Source organism: Triturus cristatus, chromosome 1_1, assembly GCF_964204655.1.
Source record: "Triturus cristatus chromosome 1_1, aTriCri1.1, whole genome shotgun sequence".
Lineage (NCBI taxonomy): Eukaryota > Metazoa > Chordata > Amphibia > Caudata > Salamandridae > Triturus > Triturus cristatus.
This window is the reverse complement of record NC_140579.1, coordinates 34,404,927-34,422,005: the sequence shown is the minus strand read 5'-3', so window position 1 is coordinate 34,422,005 and position 17,079 is coordinate 34,404,927. Positions and strand designations below refer to the sequence as shown.

Genomic DNA, 17,079 nt, shown 5'->3' with positions numbered 1-17,079 from the left:
CAGCACACATAAAAAGAGGAAAATGCCCCAGGGGATTGTTTTTGTGCAGGAAGGTGTTTCTTCTTTTGTGGGCTGCATTCTGCAGCACACATAGAAAGAGGAAAATGCCCCAGGGGATTGTTTTTATGCAGGAAGGTGTCCCTATCAGCACAAAACAATCCTGTCTGCAACGCAGGCACCCTTGCACCATGATGCAAGGGTGCCCGCATTGGGGCTAGATAGCACATTGTGCGCCAGTGCTGGGAAAAGAGAGGAATATGACGTATTATAATAAATACAGCACATTCCTGCCTTTTCCGTGACACAGCGCAGCAAGGTGGCTTACTGCACAGTGTTACAGAATGATAAATATGCCCCCAGTGTTTTATTTTGCTGACAAAATGTGCCTCTGTTTTGTTAATCTATGTTTATTTTTAGGCTATTTTAGATGAGAACTTGGAGGTCTGTGTTCTTTGATGTTGCAAACCGCTTGCCCTGTAGCTTCACCGCACTATTGCCCACATATGTGGAGGCGCGAGTGGCAATTCTGAAATGAGCAGCTAAAAACTATGGGCATTTCCCAGTGGACTTCAGGATGTTAGATGAGCTGGCTGGAAAGCAGAAGATGGGTTCCTCATTTTGTCAGACCCTTCCTCATGTCTGACACTCAGGCCTTATCTCTGAGACCAACCGCATGTCTGCAGTCCTGATCTTGTCAGGAAGTCTCCACACACATGTTCTTCTTTGGTTGTTATAAGTATCCGAATCAAACATTGGGGAACCATTATCGTCTGTGTTGGGTTGAGCGAAAATACATGTATCCTGCTAGTACCAGGCTGTACAGAAACATTAAGTATATGAGACCTGACTGGACGAAGCCAATGGAGGTAAGGCAATGTCTGAGTTAGAGAAGGGGCCCATGTGCCCTATGTGCGGCAGCAGCAGGAAAAGAGAAGTAGGAAAGTGGGAGAAAGCGCGGAGATACTGGCAGAAAAAGCAACCTAAATTCAGTGAAATCACCGCAATAAATGCATGATCAAATAATATTGGATTGACGGACAGAGAGATTTGTAAAATAGTTTTTTATTGCTACATTTGAACATACAGTTTTTTATTCCAACACAAAATATAGACAAACAACGGAGATTCCATGACTGCATTGTTACAGTCGCATGAACCGACAGAGACCCCTAGCCCTTCTGGAAAAGGGTATAGGGACGGAGGCACAGAAGGACAGAGCAATCAATAACAGTTACTGGTAGCATCAGACATCACAAGAGACACGTTGATGGAGGTGGGTTTACCAGAGGACTTGTCAATGCTCTTCTGGAGGACTTGAAGTGTCAGCGCCTCGTGGCCCACCACGCAGGTGTAGACTGCCCCACGGCTCCAGTCATTCTCCGGGACCTTCAGCTTGCTATATAAGAAGCACGAACTGCTTCCAGTCGCTTCCACTTCGTCCACCGGCTTGGTGTTCACATATTCCAGCTCCGAGACTTGCGCGCCGTTGACCAGCCACTTTACGAATACATCACAAGGACTATATCCTTCAACCAGGCAGGTCAAGGTGACTGACTCTTCGAAAGCAATTTCCTCTGACGTTGGAGGGTAAACGACCATCTTCGGTGGCTTGGGTGGGTTTCCTGTTTGTGGGGTGGATAGTACAGAATGCATGTGTTATGGATAATAAATCGAAGAGATGCACTAAGAACATAGTATGCAATATTCGTCTAAAAGGAATAACCCCAAATTTTGGCCAGATTGTTGCCCTTCGCTTCCAATTAATCTCTGAATAAAGCAGAAATAATCTATGTGATAAACAATTTACACAATTGAAAAAAAGTTCCATAAATATATGTGATATTCCATGCTATGCAGTCTGCTTCACTAAAGTGTACTGTGTTTGGAACAATTATGTAATCCATTTAAAAGATAAGCGTGGGCCCCCGAAGCGTAAACCCTATCTAACACACCAGGACACATTTCTTGTTGGCCTGCTGGAAGACTTTACCAGTCTATTCTATTCAAGCTCAGTAGATGCGACCAACAGATGCCACGGGCTTTTGTACAGAGTCTTGCCTATTTGTCTTGCCCACACAATTATTTTCTGGCTGCCAGCTTTGATCAAGAGCCAAAGGCACTGTTGTGTTTCCACAGGAATATGCTGGATCAGCTTGTGTTATTTTTGCCAGTTGGCAGCCTTGAAGCTTTTTGTGCAATAAGTCTCCAAGCAATTGCCACATTTCCACGAAAATTGTATTGAGGAGTTTATTTTAAAAGTGCATAATTACAACACACTTGTTCTAAAGATGAAGTTTGGAGACCCGGTTTGACAAAATGCAAAGAATACCTTTGAGGATGATGCTGAAAGAGAGGGAGCCTGAGGTATCACTTAAACGGGATCTATATATAGCATATATATATATATATATATAGATAGATAGATAGATAGATAGATAGATAGATGTATTTTACTGTACAGCAAACAGAGTCCAAACAGTCCAAACAGAGCATAAGAGTCTAAAAAGCGAAAGAAAACTGGATATAAACCTTTCTGGGGTGGGGATGTGTGTGTGTGGGGGTGTGTGTGTGTGTGTTCACAACACAGGTGAAATGACTGACAAGACAAAACTGATTACTAAATAGAGTTTATCTGTTGCACTAGCAAGAGAGATAGGCTTGCTAATGGCGATAATCTTTACTTGCCGGCAACGTGTATTTGTAGTCATAGACAGACAGCTATGAATTGACAGGTCAGTGCAGACACAGAAAGGCGGATGAATCAGATGTAGCAAGATATGTAGTAGCCACATCAATCGAGCAATTGACCTTGGAGATACTGTGGTAGCCACTGACATAGATATGTATGTAGGCAAGGAAGCTGGGTAGAAATATGTTCACTGATCTGAGGTATCTGATAGTATCTCACCATTCTTCTTCTGGAGGTAGGCTCTGTTTGGTCCTGGGAGATCTTGATGTAGGACTTTGCATTCAAATTTGTTGCCTGCAGTCCACTGGTCAGCGCACACTGTAGCAACGCCCTTGGCTGAGTAGGTGCCGTTGTTGTGGAGGATCGTGTCTGTGATTAAAGTTTTCAGAACCTCCTTGGTGTCCTCTTGGCTCCATGAGATGTTTAGGTTCTCCAGTGACGCCATGTTGGTGACAATGCATGTGAGCTTTGCTGACTTGCTCTCAAATATCTCCTGGAAGGTGGGGGTGACTGTGAACACGGTAAGTGTTGCCGAGCCCATAGAGGAATCTGAAATACAATAGAAGGGCACAGAAATGCATAATTACCTTGATTAGGAAATGTAATATGGAAAGTACTAAATGAAATATTAAAGTTAACTGGAGACCGAGAACTTTGGACTCATCTTATGTGCCTACGCACCATATGGGATCAGTTGATAATGTTGATCTGTTTGTGCTCTCACCGCCTCGTCTACTCATTCAACACACTAATACTGCAATGACCAATCATTCTTTTCAATTCTAAAAAGGAGTTTCTCCTGGTTTTTGTAACTCCCTTACCATTTGGAAATGCATTCTCTTTTTCATTGCTATGTATATCCCATAGACCATCAAACCCCTTGGCCATGGAGTTCATGACTCTGGTCTTCTCTAATGAGAAGCACTCGCATGAATCCCTTAATGTCTGCCCATAGGCACAGACTCTCCTCCATTTGGGAAGCTTGTGGCGCTGCCATTGTCTAGAACAGGACAGCTGCCATAGAGCTCAGTCTCAATAATGATTTTTGCTAAGAGGCTTCCTGATTTTTCTTTCGCTCCTGCCCAATATGAATCTCTCTGACTTGTTCACATTTTTCTGCAAAGTGCTGTCACATGCACTTTCATCTATTTTAATTGGGTGGGAGGTATAGGAGATGCGGCGGAAGGTTACATGGTGCTTCAGTCAACAGTGATATCGACTACACGTTGAAAGAATACTTCCTGACCACAAGTAAACTCTACTAGAGGCTGAAGGCATGGAGCTCAGCGCTCCCAAATGCTGGAAGCCTATCCTGTCCACTCCAAATATATTTGGATACCTGCCTCCTTTAGAGGGCCATAGGCAGCAAACACAGCTGAACCAGCATCCAGGTCAGTGACGTTAACAACGTGTTGCGGCTTCACAATGCCAAGAAGCTCACTCACTTAACTAAATCAATATATGTGATCAGCAATTGCTTGAACTGTCAAAGTGAAAATAAGACCATGCTAATATATATATTTAGATAGATGTAACATTAACATGTCTTCCTTTTTCCCCTAGGAATTAGAAATTAAGTGAATTTGGTGATTCACAATTATTAGGGCGCTTATTTTAAGATATTTATTTTGTTTTGCGTCTAGTACAAGGGAGATCCTGTGACTAAAGTGGGCAATTGATTGAACCAGCCATAGAACCTGTGACTTCTGTCTGTCTGTCCATTATCATCTGACAGCTCTGAGGCACTCATCAGAAGCTTCACTCACTCGCCTTTGTTCTTACACACCTTACATCTTCTGCCTTGCCCCCCAGACACAGATAACCAGGTATTGCCTCTCAGGACCTGCCTCTTAGCTGGCAACCAAGCCATCCCACCCTCAGCGAGCTATCTTGACAGCTCCCTTCTAACTTGTTACGCCTTCTCAACACAGGCAACAGCTTCGCCCTCTACAGGCTGAATCCATGTTGTTACTATTTCATACATGTCAATCCACAGTTTGCCAGGAAACCTAGCTCTGATGGACAAAGTGCTGGAAACAAAAAACCCTATCCCTACACATATATGAAAACTGGTGGTGTGCACATATAGTGTGTCCTCATAGTGTGCAATACTGTGATACATCATATTTGACAATGGGATCGTATTATAAACAGAAACATACCATCGAAGGACAGGGACTTGCTGATGTTCTTGGTGCTCCAGAACTTGGAGGCTTTGTGGTCCACCACGCAGGAGTAGAGGCTATTCTTGTTCCATTCTCCTGGGGTGACATCAAGCCAGCTAGTGACATCAAAGTTACCCTCACTGTCAGGGACCGGCTGCTCTGTGTGGTTGCCATGGGTGACATCCTTTCCATTGTACAGCCACTTGACGCTGATGGGCAGAGGGAAAAAGCCTCTGCAGATGCACACAATAGTGGCATTGTAGTTGCCTATGTCTTCCTTGCTTGGGGGGTGCAGGGTGACGGTGGGCTGAATGACCCTGTGAACTGCAAAAAAAAATGGTAAGATAGAGTCAGCGAGTCGTCAACACAATCGGGCATTATCAAACATATCTATTAGGTGACCAATTTCTTGAACCCCAAAACTGATGTGCCTCTGAGGAGAGCCCTGCATTTAGCATGTCTATCTAATCATCTGCCTTCACCTTCATCCGAATGTCCTTTGGTGCTTTAGCATATTTGCTTATTCTAAGCCTTTTATTTTCCTACCGAAATATTCTACCTGTTGGACTGTCCTATCTATCTGATGTCACATGTTTTCTTTTGGTCTCAAAGTTCTTGTAATATGGTAGGACAGTCTGGAGCCTCTCAGAAAGGCCACCAGATCTTTATGGTCTAAGAGCATTTGGGTATTTCCCCAGTGCAGTCAGTATCTGCACTTCTGCAAAGGGCTTCCATATTTCGTGGATGCAGCTTGTTACTTCCCAGCAATGGTGTTTTACATGAAGGAGACGTGCCAATATCTACAGGCAATCAATCGATGAAGATTGGGCTTCAGCACGTCCTTCCCAGTACCGCATGATTCCTATAAACATGAGTCTTTGGTTGAAACCCATCATGAAGTGTCCTGAGAACTACCTGCCAGAACCAATCTTACACTGTCGGGGTCGAATATCAGAGCTGCATCAAAGGTCGCTTGTGATACCAGAGGCCAAGCAGTTTAATTGAGACATCAGAGCACCCCAAATACACCCGTGAATGTAGACATACGGTACCTGGCTTCTCCAGTTTTTTCGTCAGAGGTTGTCCCAGGGCAGAGTGTGTGACTTTGCAGTAATAGGGACCCTTGTCGTTCCAGGTCTTTGACGTCACCTCCACCTTACTGCTCGATGTGTAAAAGCTGTTGGCCATAGTGGATGGGAAATTGGCAAGTCCGCTGGTGAAGCTGGAATTAGTCTTATCATTCCAGCTGAAGGTGGCTGAGTCGGGGAAGAAGTCTTTGGCCAAGCAGCCAATCACCACGCGGTCAGAATATTCCCCGCAGCCAATAAGTGGGAAAACGGATGGGGCTTTTCCCGTGGCTGAAGTGTGGAAGCAAAAGAGAAAAACAAAGTAACAAAATGGAAATATGAGGCATAGTCACAAGGATTAATGAAGAGGAAAGAATAGAATTAGCTCTGTATGGATTGGTAATGCCTACAATGGTACTTACGGTTCAGCAGCTAAACCACGACAGAACCCGAGGATAAGGGATTTACCCAACAGAAGACACTTGATATTAATGGTTAAATCATCTCCCAAACTGCTGAATACCTTGCTGAACACAGTGCAAGACCATTCGGAAATTACCATTATACCAAGATGCATCTCTCTGGGTAAAATCAATGCCAAAGAAACTAAAAACACAAAGATGAAACCGGCAAGAGCCCATCTGGAGACAACGCAAAGCCGAAGACAAGCCCCCAGGACCCAATGATTAATGAGCACAAGTCCTTATGGGTAGAATGATGATGCACACATAGGACATCTTCAGCCCAACAATATGATCATTTCACGACCTAGATACAATGACCAATCGAAAGTCAGAAGTCACAGGTCATTGCAATTAAACCATTTCAAAACCCTTACATAATCTAAGTAGACAGAAGGCTCTCTGTGATATTAAACAAGCAAGTAACTGGACAGGTAGTGCTGGAATTCATTGGTCAAACAAACGGGACTTGAACACAATGGTGGAGCCACACGACACCATCTAGTATCCAATGGCTGAACCAAAGACAGTCGTATTTGATACAAACGCCAAGGCAAAAAAGCCCCCCCACAAAATAATGCTTAAAGGATTTCATGACCTAACACATTACCTCCATTGGAGACCCAGGAACAAACAGTAATTTAATAAAGGCCTGAAAAATGGCTAAGACAACAGAAATCCTCTGTGACCTAACACAAGACGTCCTTCATATCACAACACCCAGCAGAGAATACCCCAAATAACAAATCAATTTGCTGTTATGAGACCTTGTGGCTACAATCGAAATGGACATAAACGATCAAATGTACATGAACACAATGATTTATGGCTACATTAGGTAGCCAAGAAGTGACTTTGGGAACAAATAGTTACACAAAAACAAAAGTGCGCAGACCTGGACTGGCCGTATAGGACGGAGGAAAACCACTTGTAGTCTGGAGAGTATTTGTCTCCTTTCAATGCTATATGGGCTGACAGTAGTTCTAAGGGGGCAGCAAACAATCATCTTAAAGAGACAGGCATAATTAACAGATCCTCAAGAATTTGACTACATCTTGGGTTTCTCTTTAGAGTTGCATGAAAAAATATGTAGCTTTTTATGCCAATTTTTAGGAAACGTGAACTGTAAAATAAACGGCTTGATCTCTTTCTGCATAATATTCTGAGGCCAGGAATACTCATTTCCGCCCTTCGATCACTATGTGAAGAGAGCGGGAGTGGACCGGTACAATACAGGGCTGGTATTAAAATTATGTAATTGTTACTTACTTAATAAAGCTTATTAAACATAAAAAATTATTATCTGTTCATCAGAGATAATGTCGGTCCCAAGGGCAGCCCCTCCGGACAAAATTCTAAAAATGCACAACCAACTGGTTACAGTAACCAGTCAGTACATGAACCCAAGTGAACACTGATTAAATGCTCATATTTACAGTTCGACTTTGCTGTCTTCAAGTACTCTAAATAAACTGTATTACTATTGTCCACTTCTCAATGTACGGATCTCAAAAGGCTAGGTTAGATTTGTCAGCTTTAGATTTGTGGCCTGCTTGCCATAACAAATGTCGGTGGTCAGCAATTAACTCTGAGCCATGGGGCCAGCCTGCTGAAATGCACAGCCTCAAGATACAATAGATTAGCCTGCATATCATTTTTCTGAGTAACTGGGGCTTCTATATAAATCTAAATGTGCTTTGGCTAGACTGGGTAGTTTCAGGAAGACAAGTCTAGTACAGTGGCCGTATTGATAGAGCCCCTGCTTAACCCACTCATTAGACCAAAAGAAGAGCTGCTGAAGGCCTCCGCTTGGACAGAGCCTGAAACACCGAAACGCCTTTATTTTCTGCCACAAGACTTGGTGTGGTCTCTCCTGAAGCAGTGATACATGTGTGTTTAATCTAATTGTATAATGCCAAATGCTAGAATGTTTAAAGTAGCAAACATCCCTGCAAAGTTCAATGTTAATCCATATCTTTGCAAAAAGACACTTTTTTCACACACGTATTCCGACCTATTGTCCTAGAGATGCGAAGACATGTTGGCATGTTGACGCTATCCAGCCACCGACAACCCATCGAAAGGCCATAATATAACAAGTAGTAAACTCTCTCTTCTTTAATATAGCATTATAACCACTACGGTGCGGCCACTATGGGTCGTTAAACGCCCTCTGGGAGTTACACGCTGAAGCTGTAAGCAAGTGAGAGGGCATATAGAGCGCTGTGAAGCCAGAGGCGGATCGGTTGTAAGGGTATTTTACACTTCACCTGTTGAGGGCAGGATGCTCTAAAGGTTAGGGAATGGAAGAGAAGAGAAACACTGGGATGTTGGAGCCCAGGGCCTGTGCCAGCCGCCGTCAGGCTTCTTCCCCTCTAGCATTACCATCCAGGTAATGAGTCTCAGAATCCCTAGCACAGGGCTATATCATTTCACCTAACTAAGTAGCAAGGAGCAGGACTAGTACATGGCCAGTGAGAAGAATCACGACAGACCAGAGACCCAAAAGGCTGGGATAGGTGAGTCGATTCAAAGCTGAGCAGCAGGACGCCTTTCTGACTCTTCCCCAGCCCAGCTGGCTTCAGAGCATCGCTATACCAGGCTTATTTCTGGGGGGCCAAAGACAGGGCCACAGGAATGATATGATTCTGCCGCAAGAGTAGTTCCCTGTTAGAACGAATTTGCCGCAAATTACCACACAATCCTTCGCTGATGTACGATTTGCAGATGTCCAAAAACGTGTTTCTGCTTCAATTGATTCAAACGTTACGAAAAGGAAGCTCTGTAGGCAATTCTGATTAGCAGTAGGCCTTTCAATTGCTAACGCCGTATTACAGTGTGAAACTGACACTAAGGAGTGCGACTTTGCCCAGGCAGTGTAAATAGTTGCTAAATGCCAAATAACAATATGTTACTGTAGGAGAGTAGGATCTGCACTTATGTTGCCCCCACTTTTTTTCTGATGTTAACAGTGGTTTCTGGCTATAGTCTGGCTGGGACCCTGCTAATCAGGGCCCCAGCCTCTCTGTTCTCTCTAAACAACTTGGAGTGCATATTAGACGCACTAGTGATCGGATACTGTGGTCCCTTGTGAGCCCCTAGTATATGGTAACTTAGGTACCAAGGGCATAGGGACTTCACAGGCCTACCAGGGGATGAAGCACGTTTTATGCCACCCCTGGGAAGCAGACTAAGTCTGACACCACAGGCCTGCTACTGCAGCCTGGGTGAGGTAGTGTTAGCACTCCTCACTGAGGTATAGGTTACCTATATCTCACCATACACACACATATAAACCTATCAGTCACCCCTAAAGCAGGCCCTATCAATCCTGAGGGCAGGGTGCTTGGTTTACAATGTGAGGGGGTGCCTCTGCCTGAGCAGGGCCCCTCTGCAGCTGGCAGACTCTATTCTCTGTGGCTGTGTGTGGATGCGGTTAAACCATATACTCTTAAGTGCTTTATAACCTAGCGGTAAATGCTAACTTTGGAATGACTGCATCAAAACATGTCGTGTTTGGTGTCAAACAACTTGGAATCATACCCCCACACCAGTAAATGGTGCGGGAGATCCCACCCTTCTAGAGGGGAAGACATGTACCACTGTGGAAACACAGTAGAAATCTGAAAGAGCCCTGGCATCACAAAATGGATGCCACCAGCACAGACACTGGCCTGCCCTCCTGCTGCTGACTGAAACTCGCAGTGGAGGAGGCCCAACAATAGGCATCCTGTCACAGGGAGGTGTAACCAACTTCCAGACAGAATTTAGTGTATTGGGGCTGGGTGGGTGCACTCTTAGAGTGCTTTGAAGTCCTGCACTGGGGGAGCAGTAGGCTCCTCTGTGCATATGCCAGCTCACACCGGTTCAGGGGCTACCTGCCCCTGCTCTGGTGCAAAACTGGACAAAGGGAAGTGGGTGTAACCACCCACTCCCCAGACCCTCCAATAGGAGTGGTCATAGAGCTAGTCCCTCCCTTTCCTTTAGTATAAGATAGGGAAACCTTGCCATTGCAAATCAGATATCCCTGGACGACGCTCTACAAGAAGAACCCTGGACCTTCGATGTTCCACTACCTCTGGAAGACTGAAGAATCTCCCTTGGAGTCAAGGAGTGACTCCCCTGCTTGGCAGGCACCAAAACTTTGAATCAACAGTCGCAAACTTTCCCGCTCCTGCCAGAGTCCAAAGTCCCTGCAGCCCCAGAAGTAGATTTCCTGAATTCTCGACGGCCATTGTGAGTCCCCAGCAAAACTGAGGCGAGTGGACCCCACGAGTGATGAGGAACAGCAATACCCGGGTACCGTGCACTATTGTTGAGTCCAACCCCTTCACGACGTTCTATGAACTTGTGCATTAGACCACATGTGGTCCAAGCCTCCAGCAGGGTTTCCCTTGATAATCAGAGGCCTACCTCGTCCCGAGTGACCGTGGGCTCCTGTGAAGAGAATCCTCATGAGGCGTCTTTGCGATCGCTTGCCAGCTGGCTTGTGGGTCCCCTGAAGACTTTCTCATCAAACCAACGGGCTTCCCTGGTTGCTCCAGGCCTGCCCTGACTTACCCTTGCTGGGTGAGTCACTCAGACCTTGCTGGTCTGCACCGCTGAATTTGTTCTCTTTCCACGAGACTTGCTGTTGCCAAGGTTTGTTGGCTCCAATCTGGTTGCAGACACCGCAGTAAGCTGCAAACTTAGTGGGACACTCCAAATCCAGCTCCTGGTTGTCGTCGACACCTCCTGGACCTCGTGGCTGAAGAGTCAAAACCCCCGTGATCACCTGAAATCACCCGACTTCCGTGGGCATCCATCTTCCTGGCCTCAGGTCACTGGCAAGTGACTGTGAACACTGTCCCTTCTGCTTTCAGGTCTTCGTCATCCTGTATCCAGCCTTGGATTCCACCGGACACTTCTCCAGTCTTCACAAGCAGCAAAACTTCTTCGGCTTCCATTGAACGACGCGACCCGACACCAAAAGACACCTATGCACCTGGCTTCCCTGGGTGAGGTAACTCGTGCACTCCGGTGCTCCTGTGGGTGTTGGCCCTCGAACTACTTACCTTGTAAGTGGCTTGATTGTAGACTCTCTAAAAGTACCCTAAAACTTTAAAATTCCAACAGCGACTTGCTCCATTGAAATCAATAGGGAACCCGCGGCTGTGTTCTCACACTGCATGCGTCTCCCGTGGGTCCTTTACTTACCTGCCTTGGGTGGATTAGTGAGGCCCCAGCGATTCTACAGGCCCTAGGCCTTGTCCCCTGGCAAGTCAACATTCCTAAACCTCTTTTTTAGTATATGGTCTGGTATGCCCCTAGGGCCCCAACCATATTTGTGCTTAACTTATTGTGAAACGTTGATATTTGCATATGTTCCTGACTTCTAATCTCATAAAGAGATTAGTAGAGTGCATCTAGTAATAAATACATATATATTTGATATATATACCTGTGTGGTGTCCTTTCATTTGGTAATTCAAGAGATTATAAGATAAAACAAGCTGCTTTACATTCCTCTGAGACTTAGCCTGAAGGCTGCTCTCCACAGCTACCACTGGGATAGCTTTCTTTAAAAGGTTGTCTTAAACCTATCTACCATAAGAGTCGAATTGGACTGGTGCAAGGTGGCCACTATAACTAGTGACCAGCATATGCCAGGCCAAATTCTCACATTGGTGGGCAGCATGTGGAATTCCAGCTTGCCATTGTTTTACCAGAAAATCTCTATTTGAATTACTAACTGAAAACCACTAAAGGTACTCAAGGTACATATAAAGTCAAGCTTAGTATCAATAAGTTCTACTGAACTTAGAGCTGTGAGTGAAGGGATAGCACACCCTTGCTACAGCTCAAGCTAGGATCAGTAGGCCACAAACTAGTGTAGGTAGTACAACACTGCACAACACTAGAATGTCCTCAAGGGATGGAGCCACTGGGTCCACCCAGCCTCAGTATAAGGACATGACCTTCTTTGACTTGAAGGCCATGTGTGTTGCAAGACACCTGAAGCTAGGACAGAGTCCCTCCACACTAGGCCTGATAATTATCTGCTGACAGCAGATGATCTGAGGTTGGCTCTAGGAGCTAACAGATCTGAATCAGGGAGTGGGTCAATCACAGTGTCTGGGTCAGATGATGAAAATCAAGATGACCAGGACTCTGTGGTTGAAGGGCCAGACCCACATGGGTCTGAACAGGGCAGAGGAATTCTCCCTAAGATAACTGACAGAGTGGAGGAGAGGCCTAGGTCCCTTTCTAGGGACTCTGACCACTCATATCACTCTGGCAGAGAATCTGTCCATCAGAGGAGCTCATACTTTAATAGAAGAGAGACCTCCCCTATAAGAATGTACAAACTGCTGCAGTATGAGGAAGCAAGGTTTGCCCTTAAGGTCAAGCAGTTGGCATTAGATACAGAAGCCTTTGAGCTCCGGAGAGCTTCTAGAAAAGAGGGGTTAGTACCCCATGGTGGCAGCAACTGTGTCCCTAGAGTCAGAGATTACATTCCAGACCATAGGAACCTGTCCAAGGTTGTTCCTCCCTACCAGAGTGGGGATGATATCCACAAATGGATAACTGCTATGGAGAGGGCCTGTAAAGTTCAACAGGTCCCCCAGAAACAGTGGGCAGCAATCTTGTGGCTCTCCTTTTCAGATAAAGGTAGAGACAAGCTCCTCACTGTTAGAGAAGAGGATGCTAATGACTATGAAGCCCTGAAGAGTGCATTAATAGATGGGGTTGGCTTAACCGCTGAGCAATACAGGTTGAAGTTCAGAGACACCCAGAAAGCACAGAATCAGGACTGGACAGACTTTGTAGATTGTGCAACCAAGGCTCTGGAGGGTTGGCTGGTTGGTAGTAGAGTTACTGATTTTAAGGGATTGTATAATCTTCAAATGAGAGAACAGATCCTTAATTATTGCCATAACCAGTTGTTGCATCAATACTTGGTGGACTCTGATCTGACCTCTCCCCAAGAATAGGGAAAGAAGGCAGACAAATAGGTCAGAACCAGGGTGAGGCAGACAACCCAGAACCAAGGGGGTGACACTAAGAAGCAGGATCCTAAAGGCTCTGAGAAAGGTGGGGATAAGTGTGAGAAGTTGGCCTAGCATATGTTGGTCACTAGTTATAGTGGCCACCTTGCACCAGTCCAATTCGACTCTTATGGTAGATAGGTTTAAGACAACCTTTTAAAGAAAGCTATCCTAGTGGTAGCTGTGGAGAGCAGCCTTCAGGCTAAGTCTGAGGGGAATGTAAAGTAGCTTGTTTTACCTTATAATATCTTGAATTACCAAACGAAAGGACACCACACAGGTATATATATCAAATATATATGTATTTATTTCTAGACACACTCTACTAATCTCTTTATGAGTTTAGAAGTCAGGAACTCATTCAAATATCAACGTTTCACAATAAGTTAAGCACAAATATGGCTGGGGCCCTAGGGGCGTACCAGACCATATACTAAAAAAGAGGTTTAGGAAAGTCGACTTGCAAGGGAACAAGGTCTAGGGCCTGTAGAATCGCTGGAGTTACACTAATCCACCCAAGGCAGGTAAGTAAAAGACCCACGGGAGACTCGTGCAGTGTGAGAACACAGGCGCGGGTTCCCTATTGATTACAATGGAGCAAGTCGCGGTTGGATTTTTAAAGTTCTAGGGTACTTCGAGGAAGTCTACAAGCAAGCCACTTACAAGATAAGTAATTCGAGGACCAACACACACTAGGACACTGGAGTGCACGAGTTACCTCACCCAGGGAAGCCGGGTGCATAGGTGTCTTTTGGTGTCGGGTCGCGTCGCTGTTTTCTATGGAAGCCAAAGAAGATTTGCTGCTTGCGAAGACTGAAGAAGTGTCCGGTGGAATCCAAGGCTGGATTCAAGATGAAGAAGACCTGAAAGCAGAAGGTACAGTGTTCACAGTCACTTGCCAGTGACCCGGGGCCAGGAAGATGGATGCCCACGGAATTCGGGTGATTTCAGGTGATCAAGGGTGTTTTGACTCTTCAGCCACGAGGTCCAGGAGGCGTCGACGACAACCAGGAGCTGGATTCAGAGTGTCCCACAAAGTCTGCAGCTTACTGAGGTGTTGGCAACCGGATTGGAGCCAATAGGCCTTGGCAACTGCAAGTCTTGTGGAATTCAAGAAAAGTCAGCAGTGCAGACCACCAAGGTCTGAGGGACTCACCCAGCAAAGGTAAATCAGGCCAGGCCTGGAGCAACCAGGGGAGCCCTTTGGTTTGACGCAGAAGTCTTCAGGGGACCCACAGCCAGCCGGCAAGGGATTGCAAAGACACCTCATGAGGATTCGCTTCACAGGAGCCCACGGTCACTCGGGACGAGGTAGTCCTCTGATTTTCAAGGGAATCCCTGCTGGAGGATTGAGCCATACGTGGTCCAAAGCACAAGTTTGTAGAACGTCGTGAAGGGGTTGCACTTGACAATAGTGTACGGTACCCAGGTATTGCTGTTCCTCATCACTCGTGTGGTCCACTCGCCTCAGCTCTGCTGGGGACTCACAATGGCCATCAAGAAGTTAGGAAATCCACTTCTGGGGCTGCAGGGACTTCGGACTCTGGCGGGAGCGGGAAAGTTTGCGACTGTTGATTCAAGTTTTTGGTGCCTGCCAAGCAGGGGAGGCACTCCTTGAGTCCAAGGGAGATTATTCCGTCTTCCAAAGGTAGTGGAACGTCGAAGGGCCAGGATTCTTCTTGTAAAGCGTCGTTCAGGGTTATCTAACTTGCAATGGCAAGGTGTACCTATCTTATAGTAAAAGAAAGGGAGGGACTAGCTCTATGACCACTCCTCTAGGAGGGTCAGGGGGGTGGGTGGTTACACCCACTTCCCTTTGTCCAGTTTAAGGATCACTATCGACTTATTACAGAGAACCCCACAACCCGGATAAAAGCCCAAATATTACACCTTACTACTGAGGCGATGGAGGCCGGATACTCTGTAAGAAGGAATATGAATATTTGAATTTCACAGAGCAGAAGGTACCCAACATATATGTATTACCTAAGATACATAAGAATAGTACCCAACCCCCGGGAGACCCATAATCGCATCCTGTGGATCCATCTTGGAGCCTCTGGCCAAATATATTGATGTTTTCTTTAAACCATTTGTACCAATGACGAAAGCTTATATTAGAGATATAATGGATTTTATTTCCAAGATAGAGCACTCAATGTTTGATGGAGCCCAGCAATTGCTGGTCTCCTTCGACATTGAGAGCCTATACACTAACATATCTCAGGACGAAGCTCTAATGGTCATGCGGTTGGTATTTGATCAAAGACCTAGACCCCATTTCGTTCCCACAGAGTTTTTACTTTCCCTAGCCCAGATTTGTCTGAAAAATATTTTTTTCACCTTTAAAAAGGACCTATTTCTACAAATTAAAGGTGTAGGGATGGGTTGTTGTTTTGCACCCGAAATTGCCAATTTGGTAATGGACCAATTTGAAAATAGACACGTCTTCCATGTTACGGCCCCCTTCAGGGATCAAACCCTTGGATGGGTCTGTTTCATTGATGACGTGTTTATGATTTGGAAGGGGACGCAGGATCAGTTGGTACAATTTCACTTGTGGCTTAATACCCGGACAACTGATTTAAAATTCACTATGGTGTCAAGTAACAAACGTATCAACTTTCTAGATGTTTGGATTGTCGATAAGGAGGGCAAGTTGGAGGTGGATCTTTACACAAAGCCCACTGACAGAAATACGTTGTTGGAATATACTTCAGGACACCCGCGTAACCTCAAGGACAACTTGCCCTATGGGCAGTTTTTGAGGGTTAGGCGTAATTGTACCGATAAAATCGATTATTTCAGGAATGCTAAAATCCTCCAAAAAAAACTCACCTCAAGAGGATATCCTAGGAAACTTGTTAGGGGAGCTCTCAAGAGGGCTTGGTACACCCCGAGAGAGTCGCTACTTACCCCAAAAAACAGACAAGAAATAGAGCAATTGGTTTGTGTTTTGACATTTAATCCCAAGGCTAATAAGGTCAAGCAGATCATCTTAAGAAACCTTAGATTAGTGGAACATCTGAATATTCCGAAGCCATTATTTGCGTTTCGGAGAGGAAAAAACCGGAGAAATTATCTGGTGAAAGCTACCCGCCCTACATCGAGTCAAGGAGATTTACGAGGAATGCTAAGTTTACCAGCACTCGTTGGACATTTTCGATGCAATGGGTGTGGGGCGTGCCCGCAAACTAAAAACTCCAAATCTGTCGAGATAATCAAAATGGTACACTTACAGTTGAGCTTCTCTAACTGTAACACAAAAAACGTAGTTTACTCAGCCACGTGCCCATGTGGGTAAACATACATTGGGCAGACGACCCAAGCAATCAAGATGAGGATCTTGCAGCACAAATCCCGTATACGCTGCGGGACCACAGGAGCTCCTATGGTCCAACACTTTATCGAAATGAACCATAGAGAAGACGAATTATACTGGACAGTATTAGCAGTGGTAAAAGGATCGAACAAAATGACACTGCAAAGTAACCTGAACCGCCTCGAGGCACGTATGATAGAACGATACCACACAGCCACTCAGGGGTTGAACGATCGAGATGAGATCTGGGCATTGATTTGAGTACGATGGGAAAATGATACAGAAGGGGTCGGGGTGTCTGAAGATTGGTAAACTGTATTAGGATTAGGATTCTGCGTTTCTCTAGA

At 45.4% G+C, this 17,079-nt stretch overlaps 1 gene segment (V, D, J or C); it reads right to left on the bottom strand.

The window, feature by feature from the left end:
* The window catches only part of LOC146869258 (Ig mu chain C region membrane-bound form-like), a 146,820-nt gene that overhangs the window by 75,022 nt on the left and 54,719 nt on the right, over positions 1 to 17,079 (bottom strand). The window contains 4 exon segments of the C gene segment in view: positions 1,284 to 1,622; positions 2,909 to 3,238; positions 4,852 to 5,178; positions 5,907 to 6,212. Of these exon segments, the coding sequence occupies positions 1,284 to 1,622; positions 2,909 to 3,238; positions 4,852 to 5,178; positions 5,907 to 6,212 (1,302 nt within the window).